At 36.2% G+C, this 14,236-nt stretch overlaps 1 protein-coding gene across 1 annotated transcript in view; it reads left to right on the top strand.

The window, feature by feature from the left end:
- The window catches only part of CDC73 (cell division cycle 73), a 113,174-nt gene extending 100,097 nt beyond the window's left edge, over positions 1–13,077 (top strand). The window contains exons 14-17 of the mRNA XM_037403564.1: positions 1,213–1,374; positions 3,281–3,381; positions 6,726–6,867; positions 8,126–13,077. Coding sequence (XP_037259461.1) covers positions 1,213–1,374; positions 3,281–3,381; positions 6,726–6,867; positions 8,126–8,162 — 442 coding nt within the window. The 3' untranslated portion in view covers positions 8,163–13,077. The remainder of the gene's footprint in view (positions 1–1,212; positions 1,375–3,280; positions 3,382–6,725; positions 6,868–8,125) is intronic.
- Positions 13,078–14,236: the final 1,159 nt, after the last annotated feature.

Raw genomic sequence — 14,236 nt, 5'->3', positions numbered from 1 at the left:
AAGCACCATCTGTAGTACAATGAAGAGAAATTTTACCAATTATCTAGCATACTATGTTTCTAAAATGGAGCACCGGTACTCATGATAACTTTTGCAGTTAAGTGAAACATAGAGTTTCTTTTTATCATGAGTTTTGGAAATGAAATGTCAGTGGCAAAAGGTGTTAGTAGTGCAGCTGGGTGGTTCTGAATAGAATATTAGGAGAACGTGGGTCTGAGCTCTGCTCTTTTACTGGCCCGGCAGGTGACACTGGCTACATCAGCTTCTCTTCCTGTGACATAGTTTTAGTTCTGTAAAATGCATGACTTAGTTGTCTTTCCTTTTGACAAAATCCACTGAGATTCATCGGTAAAAAGGCTTACACTACTCTCACATTAATGATGCCAATTTTGAGAAATGCTCAGTGTATTTTATTTTATTATCTCCATAAAGAAGAGACTCTTGAAATGGAATTGCATTTTTTTAAGGTGGGGGGCTGCAAAATAAAAGATCTGTAACTCATTTGAGGTGGTTGCATCCTAAGCATTTATTTTTTTCACATGGAGATTACATAAGACAGGAGGATCACATGATCCTTATTTTCTGAGCAATTTATCTGTCAGCGAAGCTATTTAGGAAAAAAAGAAAAAGTCCAAAATTGTAGTATTGTATGTTGTCGTCACCAGATGAATCATTGGTATTGTAAAATCACCATCATCCAAAAAAAACAAAACCTCACTCAAAAACCTTTTTGGCCCAAAACTCTAGCTTTCTTGAGAAAACTTAATTCTGGTGGTTCTAATAGCAAAAACTCTCAAATTTGCTCCAGGAGGCAATCACTGCTTAGTGCCTATGCTTCCCCGTGTTACCCTTGATCACTAAAATGATGTTACAGCCATTTAGCAGTCTGTGATCTGGCTCCACATCTGCAAATGTATCTAATAAGGTCGGCAAGGAGTGCATGAATGTATACGAACAGCTTAGGCTGTAGTTAGGAGGGGCAGAGGACCTTTTAAAAAATGTGACTCTGTTTAGTATAAGAGTTTAGAAAATATTTTTCTTACTTTTTTGTTGTTCTGAATGAGTCATGATGGAAGCTTGGCATAGTGAAAATGAGATGGCTTCAGTGAGTGCTACTAGTAATGCAAAGGTCTGATAAAGTTGGTTTTCTGGCTGACTACATCAAATAAGTTGCTTTCGTCTACTGAATGTTTTGGGTTTTTTTCCCCCAAGGTTTGTCCCATCAGATGAAAAAAAGAAGCAAGGCTGTCAACGGGAGAATGAAACCCTAATACAGAGAAGGAAGGACCAGATGCAGCCTGGGGGAACTACAGTCAGCGTTACTGTACCTTACCGAGTCGTAGACCAACCTCTGAAACTTATGCCACAAGACTGGTAAAATACATTTCCCTTTTACAAAATCACTGAACTAGGAGAAAGCAAAATTTGGAGGGACCAATACAATGCTACTAAATTCACTAAAAAGTGAAGATACGGACTTGATGGTTAACTGTACAGGGGTCTTCAGCTGAAAATAATATGCAACTAAACTTATTTAAATGGTCTTCAGAAATTACAACGCTACTTTTAAACAGTATGAGCAGCACAATTAATTTCATTAGGTTTACATTAAACGTTCCACAGATTTGAATAGGAATATTCTTATTAGTTTTATCATTCATGATGCTGTAGTGTGCAAGTCACTGAAACATGATCTGAGAGAAAAAGACTTCTTTCTTGCCTGCTTTCTGAGTGAGAGTCTATTGGGAAGATACATTTGCAGGCCTTCAGCATCTGGCATTCTAACTTTTGTAATAGTTTAAGAAAGGAAGAAAGAAAGAAAATCCAACAGACGGTAAAGACTGAACTGTGATTTCGGTGTTGAATCAGATTCATTGAATTGGATTCAATGATGGGAGCTTACTTGTGAAGGGGGAGCCCCAGTCTGTGAAAGGGCATCATAGATAGCTTTTTACTTAAAAAAAACCAAAAACCAAAAAACCAAAACAAACCTGGAAACAGATTATTTAGTCTGTAGCCCATTCTTCAATGCTATGAAAACATATTTCTCTTTGAGCAGGAAAATTCTGGAGAGACATCTTTTTGTTGTTGTAATGGATTAGGTAACATTTTTACTTCTTCCTTACAAGTGTGAAGATTTTAGACACACACAGCGACATTCTTGGTGGTTTTGTAACTTTCAAATTAGATTTTAATGGAGAGGAGTACTTTGAAAAAGTCCTGTTCTAAATTAATTGTTCTCTGTATTGAGAACTTGAGCTCATCAGAAATCTGTGGGTTTGAAATGCTGAATATCAAATAGCACTTAAAATGTTTAATGCTTAAACATTTAAGAACTGTCTAAAGTGGTTCCTAAAGTGCTTCTGACCAAGGAGATGAAGTAGCGTGGGTTTTTTTAGCTTGTTTTTATCCAAGGGAGAATCAGGTATTAGTATCTCAAAATTAATGTGTTGCTGTGGGGTTTTTTCTCAGTTAGCAATTACAAACCCCGCAACATCATTTTAAATGTCAAAGCTTTAGCCTGTTACCTTTTAAAAGAAAAAAAAAAAAAAAAACCCAACCAAAACTCCACCTTGATTAATCTTTTCCATTTGGGTTTTGGTAGAGTTTATAATGAATTAAATTTGGGGATGAGATTAGGGGAGGTAATTTGTTGTCATTGGTAGGAAACATGGTTGGATTATGTAAATGTTCAAGACAAAGATAGGCCGTATGTGGAAAGTCATTTGTTCTCAAAGGTTGGGGGTTTTTTAATTTTATTTATGTAAAAGCTTCATCTTAATCACAAATTTATTTTGTTAGACTGCAGGTGATGGTTACACACCCTTACAATAAATGATGCACTTTGCAGAAATTTGGCAGCTGTCTCTTCTAATACATTTTTTGAATAGGAGTTACCTATTCCGAATAAAGGCTTTTAAATTGATAGGTCTCAGTTTACAGTGTTGTTCATAGAAGATTATCTCTAAGATGTTGAAGCACTTTTAAAAAGCAAAGTAATAATGGCCAGGAGTAAACACTGTTTGCTTATAAATGTAACACGAGAAACTGAGCTGCATTCTGCAAAGGGACAGAGCTTAAAGTCCAGGAAAATCACATGAAATATTTTTGTTTTGGCTTAACAGAGAAAAAGCAGTTGTGCTGGAGGTGTGGTTATTAAATGTGCTCTACTGCTGTTCCTTAGCATAGCTTTTTATTCTAGTAATATTGCATGTTTAAGAATGCTTGTAATTTAAATGTTCAAGGTCTTCAAGATGTCCATGTCTCCCTGTCTTCGTAGGGACCGTGTGGTGGCAGTATTTGTACAGGGTCCTGCTTGGCAGTTCAAAGGCTGGCCTTGGCTCTTGCCTGACGGATCTCCTGTTGATATATTTGCAAAAAGTAAGGGGTTGTTTTGTGTTTTTTTTAAGTGGTTTGGGGTTTTTTTTTCCGTCTGGATTTTTTTGTGGGGTATTTACGACAAAACACTGCCGAAGTGCTGTTGGACTTGGGTGGCTGAGAAGACAGGGGCTTAGATCTTTGCACAGATGGCAGATATTAATGTGCCCTCTGCAGTTCTTTTGTTCTGACCTGTGGAAGCTCACGGAAATCTTCTCAGAGCTGTCATCTTTACAAGAGGTTCAGAAATAGCTAGTGTATAAATTTACTTCCCAAGCTTCAAAAAAAAAAAAAAAAAAAAAAAAAAAGGCAATGTATATTATAACACTTCATAGCTAACAGGTTTACAGGCTGTCTTCAGATTTTATTAATACTGTGAACAGAGGATTAATCACCTAGTAATTCACTAAGAAATTTTTACAAATATCATATGCTGTCTGAAAAAATGGGAAATTTTTAGTAACGTACAAATGCTTTTTAAGTTGTGAGCTAGGTGTTACCACTGAGTTAGATCTGACCAGGTTTTTGAGTTATCACAATGATGCCCAGTATGCTTGCAGACACACTGCACTTTTCTCACACAGTTCCCTCTGCTGATGGTAAGGTGTGCATTAATATCTAAAGGAACTGTCAGTTTCTGATCTCTGTTGCTTCATTGTGAAGTTGCCTTAGAAAATAGACCTTTTTAAAGTGTCCAGTGGTTTCTGAGCTACAGATTTTAAAAACAAAACCAACAAACCAACACGTACACACAAAAAGAAAAGAAAAGAGAAAAAAACAAACAAAAAAACCCCAACAAACCAACCAAACAAAAAAACCCCAAATAAACCAAAAAACATCTTAGTTCAGTCTGTCATTTTCCAGTTAGTGTGATAAGGAAATAAGTTTGATCAGGTTTTATGTGTGCAAATATTTGGTATATGAAGCAGAAGCTGGAAGGAGAATGCTAGTTTGATAAGAAGCAAAAAAGGAAGAGTTGGGCAGATGGCTAAGGATGTGTCTGTGAACATTGAATTGGAATTAGTTGCTTAAGCAGGGATTGAGCATGAACAGGGAGGGAGTGAAAGAGCCAGAAAGTCAATGTAAAGGAAAAAGTTTAACAAAAGAGACCAATGAAAGGAGAAAATATCACTTCAAAATGACTATCTAGAGCAAATGAAAACTGTGAAATGCAAACCCAAGAAAAATGCTGTTAAATACTTAAGGTCTAGCTAGTAGTTGCATGCTAGTTTCTATTAATTTTAACATTATGTACATATAAATGTATAGAGGGCTACAGGAATTGCTATGACATCCTTTGACGTTATTGGAGTCTTCGCTGTGCTAAAAGATCAAAATCATAGATACATAGTTCAGACTGAAGTGTACAAATTCTTAAGTTTTTCAGGTGAAAGAAGGATATCTGTTCTTACTTGTCCATGAAATGAACCTTTTTTAATTTTAGAAATGCATTCTGTTGTTTCAAAGTAAGGTATTGTAAAAAACGTTTTCCTGATAAGAGTATCTGTAGGGCTTTTTCTAATGACTGTCCTTACCCCTCAAAATAAAAGCAGTGTAGATGGCGAGAGCACCGGCAATGTCCGTCTGGTTGTATGTGTTTACCTTTTCCTGAAGCAACCACTTTGCCACTGTTTATAGTCTTCAGTATCCTTTGTAAATAGGGTTTCTGGGATCTGAACAGTTCATTGTTTCATCTGCAGTTTGTATTTCTTCATGTAAGTCATGGGGTCCGTAGTGATTAACAAATACTCAAAGCTTATCATTGTCATTTTTGAGAACAAGCAGGTAGCTTACCATAAAAAATTCCTCGATGAAATTTGTATTGGACCAGAGCCTGTCAAATTTGTTTTATTTGTTCACTTACTATGTCACGTAGCATTTTGTTAGTTGAGCCTCTAAAATTGTTCTCCTTAGTTTCCTTTACACGTGGTCTGCGTGCTTAATGTTCATGTAGCAAACGACCTTATTTCTTGCATCTGCAAGTGAATGTTTGAGATGAAATTTTGCATGATGTCACTTTAATGAAGAAATATTTAATTTTGAATACCATTTTAAAGGTCTTGCTCCTAGACCACATTAACACACTCTAACACGAATTTGTTTCGGATTCAGAAGTGGATTGTGTTCTGCTCAATATCGTTTAACCTTAATGGACAGGCTCTGTCAAGTGTTGATTAAGCTTTCGGTAAATACATAGCCCCGGTATATCTTTTTGCTCTCTCTGGAGTTATTTTAAAACATGCAGCATTTTGTAGCAAAGATAATGTATATGTTTTCTTAGTATTAATTCACAAAGCTTGGGAATTCATCTGACAGTGGTACAAGCCAGATGATCACTTTAATTTGTTAACTGGGGAAGAAAAAAGCTAATATCAGATACCAATCTTCTAGAAAGCTCCTAGATATATAATTTTATAGATCGACATGTATCTGGAAAAGGGGACACATGATTATTACATATTATAGCCATTTGGCTACAATTGAACGTGAATTTTGTGGAAAAAAAAAATGAAGAGAGTGGTACCAGAAAAAGATATGACCATAGCATTAAAAATAACTAGTTTCCACAAGCATGGTCAAATTCTTCTGCTTTACTTCTCCAATAATTTCCAAAGTAGGAAATGCATCACATTGGCTTCCAGATAGGAATTGTACAAGACTCAAATATTTTGCATTGCATTATGTCAGAACTATGATCTGGCTAAGGAAATCAAGAAGAGTCGTAAGAATATTTTAATACTTACTATGTTAATGCTTAGGCTTCACATAACTCACGTGTGACAAAACTTCCCAAGAGTGAAATAACTGTTAGTATTTTACCATTTTTAACTGAGTACTAAATCAAGGGAAATTGGCAGTAACTAAGTTTCTCAGAATGCTTTATGTAGCATTTGGGAGTAACGCTGGTGCTCTACTATCAGTCTTCTACACACACTTTCAGGAAATAGCCAGGCTTCCTCCTCAATGGTCTCAGAAATGCTTGGGGTTTCAATTCTTGGTCAGTTCAAAGATTTTTCAGAAAGAGCATCTTTCTTTGCCAGAGAAAACGTACCTGAATTGGCAATGAGTTTCTGCTATTCTCCTGGAATCTATGCATCTAAAAGTAGGGGCTGCCCTTTACTTAAGCCTGTAATAGTGTGAGAGTCTGATAGTGGCTGCTGACCAATTTATTTAGGGTCTTGGTGCACTTTATTAACTAGTTGACTTTCTGGGGAGATGGGCTAGTTAGTTTTGTTCTTAGGCTCTCTTCTGAAAAAGAGACACGTCGTGGGACTTGTCTTTGACTAATAATGAAACCCTGGAAAGTCATCATGTTTGTACACTAAATGTTCTCCTGTTTCCTGTAGTTAAAGCTTTTCATCTCAAATATGATGAAGTACGTCTGGATCCAAATGTACAGAAATGGGATGTAACAGTGTTAGAACTAAGCTACCACAAAAGACACTTGGACAGGCCAGTATTTCTACGCTTCTGGGAAACATTGGACAGGTATGTTGCCTGTTGAAAGTCCTTTATGCTCAGGCTTTTACAATGTTTGGTGGGAATGAAAAGTGATGGCAACAAGGGAATTGTATACAACTTGGCTAAAACATTGTTCAGATGTCTTAAAAATACTGCTTGTTTAGATTTTTCCTGATGATAGTTAAATATATACCACTATTTTATTACAGACTATAAATAATCTCCATAGTATAATACGCATGGATTTAAGGAAGGGTAGTTACCATCAATCATCTATTAGTACCATGATTCCCCACCTCCCTTTATTATAGGGAGAAGGAAAAGAATGGAGAGCAAGCTAGGTGGTGTAGAGTTTTCCTTTGTTCCCCCAGCTCTCTCCTTGGACTGCATCTCTGAGCTTACAAGCTCTCCTCCTTTCACTTTCCACCTCGCTAGATGATAGTCTGGAAAAAGTGAGAAACTACCTGAGGATCAAGAGCCACAAAACATTATCTTAGCCCAATGCCCTTGAGTTCACAGCACTGGGTAGAAGAGGAAGTCAAAAAAGATAAGGCACGCGTAATGAGTTTTCGACTGGGGGTTCTTCTGTATCTTAGGGGCCTTCCGAGTACTTAGCCCCACCTTCTGTGAGAAGTGAGGGATGGAGGAGCACGAGCAGCATTGCTTCTGCCTCTGTGTGGTTCAGAGCCTGTCTGAATAGGAAGTTCATTGCAATACCTTTTTCATGTTGCAGAGAAGGAACTTTCTTATCATGAAGCAGTTGGAGAAATATTGAGGGAAGGGAGAAGCCCATGCATTTCATGAATGTTTAATCTTTTCATGTTGATTGCACAGCAAACTGCTTGAACGATTAAGCGAACTTCAAAAAGAAAAATCCTATGGGAATTGCCAAAATAATTCCAAGCATCAGACTTCTGTGGCTTCTTATTTATAATTCTCAGCTAAACTAAATATCTGAATTCTCAGAATGAACTAGTTATCTTTAACAACAGCCTTTCAATGTTAGAAGTTATGTGATGCCTTAGAAAACTTGAATTTTCATTGAAGCAAAGATTTTAGCTGACTTCCCAGTATTTGTGGGACAAATATTGTGCATAATACAGAACTGTATGGCATATAAGACATTGTATCTCTTTGGCAACTTGCAAATTCTATAAGATTTTTATTTTTTTTTTTAACAAAGTCTGTGTGTGTTACTCTGGAGAGTAAAATTCCTTACTACCAAAAGAGTGGTAATGTTGTTTTCTGGGTTTGTTGTGTTTTTTGTTTTGTTTTGTTTTTTCAGGTATATGGTAAAGCACAAATCTCACTTGAGATTCTGAAACCTTCAGCTGCCATTTATTTCCTGAAGTATGGATTGAGAAAACATGAAAGGGGCTCCAGTTTGGAGACCAGAGCTCGCACTATGTCAAGAACTTTACAAATGAGGAAGGGTCACAGTTTAAACTTTTTATAAAATCTTGTTTGGATGCTTCGTGCTATGGCAGGTTGATACCTGTTGTTATTCAGAAGCAAAGGGGTTTTGCTTAAAACTATTTTTTTAATGTTGTTAGCCTTCTAGTCTGCAATCCAAATTGTATATTTTGATAGCAGCAGTTTCTTCTCTGTTTTGTTAAATTAGCCACATTTTTAAATAATGTGTTTTGTTCCTTATTAGAAAATAGATTGATCTTCACTGCAGGTTACAAATGTGTGTATGCGTGTGCGCATGTGCGCACGTGTGTGTGTATATATGTGTGTGTGTGTCTATATATATCTAATGTATAAAAAAAAAAAAAATTATAGACACACTTATGCACACATAGATGTTACCAGGCTTTCTAAACCACTTAGCTTCTGAGCTTAGTTTTGGTTTTCTTTGCTTATTGTTTCACTTACTGAAAATATTTTGTTGTGAATGATATTACATTTTAGTCAATAGGACTTGCAAACTGAGCAAAGTGAAAATTGTTTTGGATAAAATGAAAATGTCAACCTGTATATGTATATTCTGTCAGTCTTTGTTGAAAAAGGGAAGATGAAAAACTAAGAAACACTTTTTTTGGATTTGTAATGTCCCAGTTTACTAGATCTTTAAACTTTATTATAGGAATATCTTCAAGTCATGTTAACTTTAAATTGCCATTCTCTACACAGGTCTCTTTATTTAAACTGAAGGTGTGCATGTGTACATTCCCATCTATCAAAATACCTTTACATATGAGTCTAAATGTTACCTAGATTAAACAATGAATAGAGAAGGAGAGTTTGGATTTTTTTTTTTTGTCCTGAAATGGCTGCCACAAGGAATGAATAATTTTAACTTCTCTGCATTTATACCTCTAATACCACATCTAATATTATTTTCTTGTGACAAAAATAGCCTAGGCTATGTCTACAAGAGTTGTAATGTTCTGAGACGAGTGGCTGATATGGCCTCCTAACAGTCCTGCATTGGAATGGAAAATGAGCCTCCTCCAATTACCAAAGAACAGATTTGCTTGATCTGCAGTATAACTGAGGCCAGAAGACCCTGATATTTGTATGAAATTTATGGTATCTCTGTATCTGTTTAATAACATTAAATTGATATTGCATTACCAGTGGATGTAGAGAATGATCAAATACTGTAACACCCGCATGGATTTTTTTTTTTTTTCTGGGGTAGAAAATACATGTTTATATTCCTGTTCTTGAAATTCCAAACCATGTTTTTTAATATACTTTACATTTAAGGTTTAACAAAAGTAAAATGTTCTACCTATTCTTCATTAGTTTTGCTTTTTATTTGATGTTACCTTCATTTTTGATAAAAACAGAAGGCACATACCCTTAGGAGGTTTTTAAAACAAGGTCTTAAATTTATGAGGACTGTGAGGTCGGACTTGTTATTATGTTTTCATCCCTGCTATCTTGAGACTACTATTTTTAAATGGTCTTAATGGAAACATAAAAGAGAACCCCAAACCGCCAAACAAAAAAACCCTGGTGACTCCAGTCTTTGAGGAAGCTGACACTGGGTTTTTGAACGGATTCTGGGAAGTGACTGAGAAGAGCAGGCAATACAGAACTACTAGAAGGTCTCCTGTTTGTGTGGGCTTTGGTCAGTACCAAATGACTATTTTTTCCCAATACTTCAGCTTATTATAAATGTATCCATGTCATACATGAGTGAGCTAAAACATTCAATGCTTTGTTTTAACCCATGCTGTAATTAGAAAAGCTGTAATGGTTGTCAACACAGCAATTGCTACCATGAAGAACTGGTTCCATTTGGGGTTCATTACTGCTTGAAACAGTGGGATATCATGTATGTTTTTTTTTAACTTTCAAGGACTTCCAGTTAGAAATGTAATTTTTTTCAGATTTAATCAGTACTTCATGGCCCGTGCAGTTTCAAAGAGACTTCTACAGTGGGCAGCAAACTTAAAAAGCAAATTCTGAAGAATTGTGTGGTTCACGTGCGCCATGATATACGGACTATATAGTGGCCTTAAAATTTGGCAAGGTCCAGTTATCTCTTTTCTCCTGTATTTCACTTGTGTTTTAAAAGCATGTGTAATCCCAGGTCCGATATTGTATACAGGAAATGGCTTGATTAAGGTGTAAATTCATGTATATATTGGGAGCAACTTCTCTGAAAGTAGTGCAGTTACGTGAAAGCGAAACTGGCAGAAGAACAAAATCCATGAAATCTTTGTATGAACTGTGCCACTTTTTATGGATTGAGCATAGACCTTTAACATCTTGGAATTTTGTGCTTGCAAGCAGTTTACAACACAAGTTGTAAAATATGTATTTGTGAAGGAGTTGGCACCTGATCATGCATATTTTTGTTAGTCATAAAAGTAGTGATGTTTATAAAATGAGCCATTTTGCAATCAGATTCCTGCTGACATTATTGGAAGTTTAATTAGGTTGTCAGAATAGCATTCCTGCTGCCTTTATAAATAACTGCACATAGATTACGAAACTACTTGGACTTAAAAATTTAGCCTTACAGCAGCATTTTGTAACACAGCTGGAATTTTAGACACTTACGTTATGCTTAATTTATCTACAAGTTAATGTAGAGTAATAAAGAAAACCGATACTAAGAACTGAGGAAGCTGGAGGATCAGACATCTGTTTTAGTGAGCCACAGTCTTATTGTTGAGCAAATTTGACGCACTACTTAGCAGTGTATAAAGTGTGTAAATTGTACTCAATTAAAACGTATAACTAAAACTGAGCTACTTTACTGACTGTAGTTTATTGAACAGTAGAATGTTACTAGCATGGGAATCAGATACCAAACTGGCTGTTTCTATTAAACATCTTCAGTGTCGTAACTCTACACTGTTTCATAAGTGCAAGATGAAGGAGACGAAACAAGATAAAACGAGATGAAAACGGGTTTTGAAGTCTGCTGTTGGGCTCCCATACTGTCAGCAGGTGATTATTGCTTTTAGTAGCAAGGTTATAGTAGCCAGTAGATATATCTGAAGTAACGGGTTTATGTTAAAAACTAAAATACCTATGATTTATAGTATTTGAGCTTTCTGAACGCTACCCTGAACAAAGCAGACAAAGGGGGAACTCCTTGTAAGGTGAAGTAGGGCAGCTGCCGGGACTTGCATACCTGCAGAAACTGTCGATCAGCATCCGCAACTGAGCTCAGCTATTTAGTTATTACCTGGAAATTTGTGTAGCAGGAAAGTTTCACAAATGGGTACTAAAGTCAGTGCTTGAGCTAGGTGATTTATAGAACTGTTCTGCTATGTTGTAAACCTTTTTATTTCTGAATACGGAAGAAAATGTAGATAGCAGATTGTGTGTTAAGTTGCCCTTGATCATAAGTTGAACTACTATGTTCCATTTGACAGAGTAAGCCTTTATCAGAACAGCAAATTTGGTTTTGGCTTTCATTTGATATGCAATCGGTATGTAAAATATTACCATTCTCTGCAGGGACCTGCAAAACTAAGTTTTATTAGTACAGCTTTCATTCTTTTGCTGGTGAAATATGCACTTTGTTGCTAATTCTTGCAAACCATATACGAATAAGAAAAAGCTGGTCAAAATTAATGGCTTAGTGATTTTAAAATTTAATGTCATGAATGCATGTTAATTCAAAAGCCATAACTAATGCCAAGTACTTTATTAGAGCAGTGTGCTTATGAAAAATTAAAATCCCTGCCTGAAGAAACTGTTGGCCAAGTAGGTTACAGTTCAGCTAATCCGAGGAAAAATGTGCCACAACCTGGAATCTCTGAATGTCATATTCAGAGCTGCTTGTGTGTTATTTAACTGACTTCTTTTTTTTTTTTTTTTTTTTTTTTTTAAGAGTAATGGCAGGTTTGCTTTTGTTCTCTGAACAGTTACATACTTCAGTAGTAATTGTGTAGTTACCTTCTTTGGTTTGGTTTTATCCTGAGCCTGTTAACACGATACAACAGTTCTGAGGCGGTGATTGAAAACAGATCACTTGGGTATGAAGTATGTTTCAGTGGAGTTCATGCACTTGACAAAGATAAAGGTGGCTTTTTAATGGAACTGTGATCCAGTGGGTGACATAGAGCCCGTTGTTCAGCTGTCATTGACTTGTCTGTAAATTATTCTTCTCAGTGGTGATGCTATTGTAGAGGGCAAGTTTGAAAATAACGATGTAGTCCCGAAAAATTCATTGGTAGGTGGTACACAGCAACAGGCCATGCATCCAGACTGGTGTACTGTGTTAATTTTTCTTTAAACAAAAATTTTATAATTTTTTAATAAGAATGCAAATGCAAAGAACAATCTCAAATGTCTGAAACTTTAGTGCAGAGACTAGTTCACGTGTAAAACTGAAAGATATGAGATGGTACATAAAATATGTAAGAAAAGCATCTTGGTTTATGGTTTTTATTTGCATCTGTGAATTCTTTTGCTTTAGTTTGTTTGATTTCAATTTCAGAAAAACTACTTATTTGCTTTGCAAGGTTCCTGCATGTGTCACTGAAAACTGTCAGAGGTAAATCTTCAGCTGTGGTTGCTTGAAGGTTTAGTTAAAAGAGTTTGTAGGTCATGAATTCTGGCCTATCTGTCAGTGGGCCCAGATTTTGACAGTAGTCTTGAAGGTTCAGGTTAAAACCTTACAAGATTCTGATGGGGATGCCACTGTTGAATGAAAGGAGAAGACAAACCTTTCATGAGGTTAAACCTTTAAACTCTCACATAACTCATAAATCTGTTTAATGACAACTTTCAATAAATTTTTGGATATGCCTTGCCACTTGACCTATTATTTAAGATCTGGACTATGTTATTGGTGTTTTTATGGAGTTAATAGTTTAGTACCAGCTCAACTGCAACTTTTGAAAATTCTTAGCAAAAATATATTGAAGACTTTACAGGGGCATGTGTTTCGAAATACAATAATCAACTAAGCTGTGAAAGAAGAAACAAAAAAAGCATGTTTCTCTTGTTCCTATCAGTCAAGACCAACCCTGTAGTTTCATAATACTGAATGGATTTTTATTGGTGAAATAGGATGTAAAGAAGACCTTAAACTGCTGCTTGTTTTTTCACTGTTCCTGCTCTCTTGAAATCCTGTCCAGGAGACCCCTCCAACCCCTCATCATCTTCCCTGGCTCATTCTTGCTGCTTTTGTCTCCCAAACTGGGGCTGTTCCCAAACCTGGCAGCTTTCTGAGGACCTCGGCTTAGCACACCCCCATTAATTGTTCCTCTGTCCCATGTTCATCGGTGCACAAACAGGGCAGTGCAAGCACAAGCACAAACCCCTCCATGTTATGTATGAAAGAGTTGGTTACAAAGTTAACAAAATTTACAAAAAAGGGCAAGTATAACCTACAGAGTGCTTCATCATGCTTCTTTCTTGTGTAGGTTTGACCTGCAGTAATGAAGCTTTGAGGTTTTGAACATAAAAATGTTGAAGATGTAACAATTAATTATTGTTATTATGTCTGTAGTTATTCTCCAAGGATCTTTAACTGCAGATTTGTCCCTGTTACTGCAGATAAGTATTAGGAGCGGAATGGTGAATTATTATCCTGAGCTCCACTGAGCTGAGTCCATCTTAACTTGAGACCAAATGAAATCTAAACACTTAATTACCTGGCAGCCTTTGTTCGGCAACTGGCAGGCGAGTTGAGGAGCACCACACTAGTTTTCTTTGTTATTGATTTTTGTGAGAGACAAGTCTAATGTAACAAAATTATGAGCAGTGAAGAAAATAAGAAAATGATACTTGTTTTTAGAATGCTATTCAGCACTTGTAATACAGCTATTCACAGTTTCATAAGAATTATGAGGTGGCCACAGCAGCTAATACTATTCCTTAGGGCAGAAAGCGTGGATGTGATTGTTTTCTAGGGCTGTGAGTTATCAATAAATTTTGCAGCGTGCCCTTAAAAACTTCAGATGGTAAGACAAAA

The sequence above is a fragment of the Falco rusticolus genome, chromosome 11, assembly GCF_015220075.1.
Source record: "Falco rusticolus isolate bFalRus1 chromosome 11, bFalRus1.pri, whole genome shotgun sequence".
NCBI classification, from domain to species: Eukaryota; Metazoa; Chordata; class Aves; order Falconiformes; family Falconidae; genus Falco; species Falco rusticolus.
The sequence above is the reverse complement of the archived record's forward strand: the minus strand, read 5'-3'. Positions and strand labels throughout refer to the sequence as shown.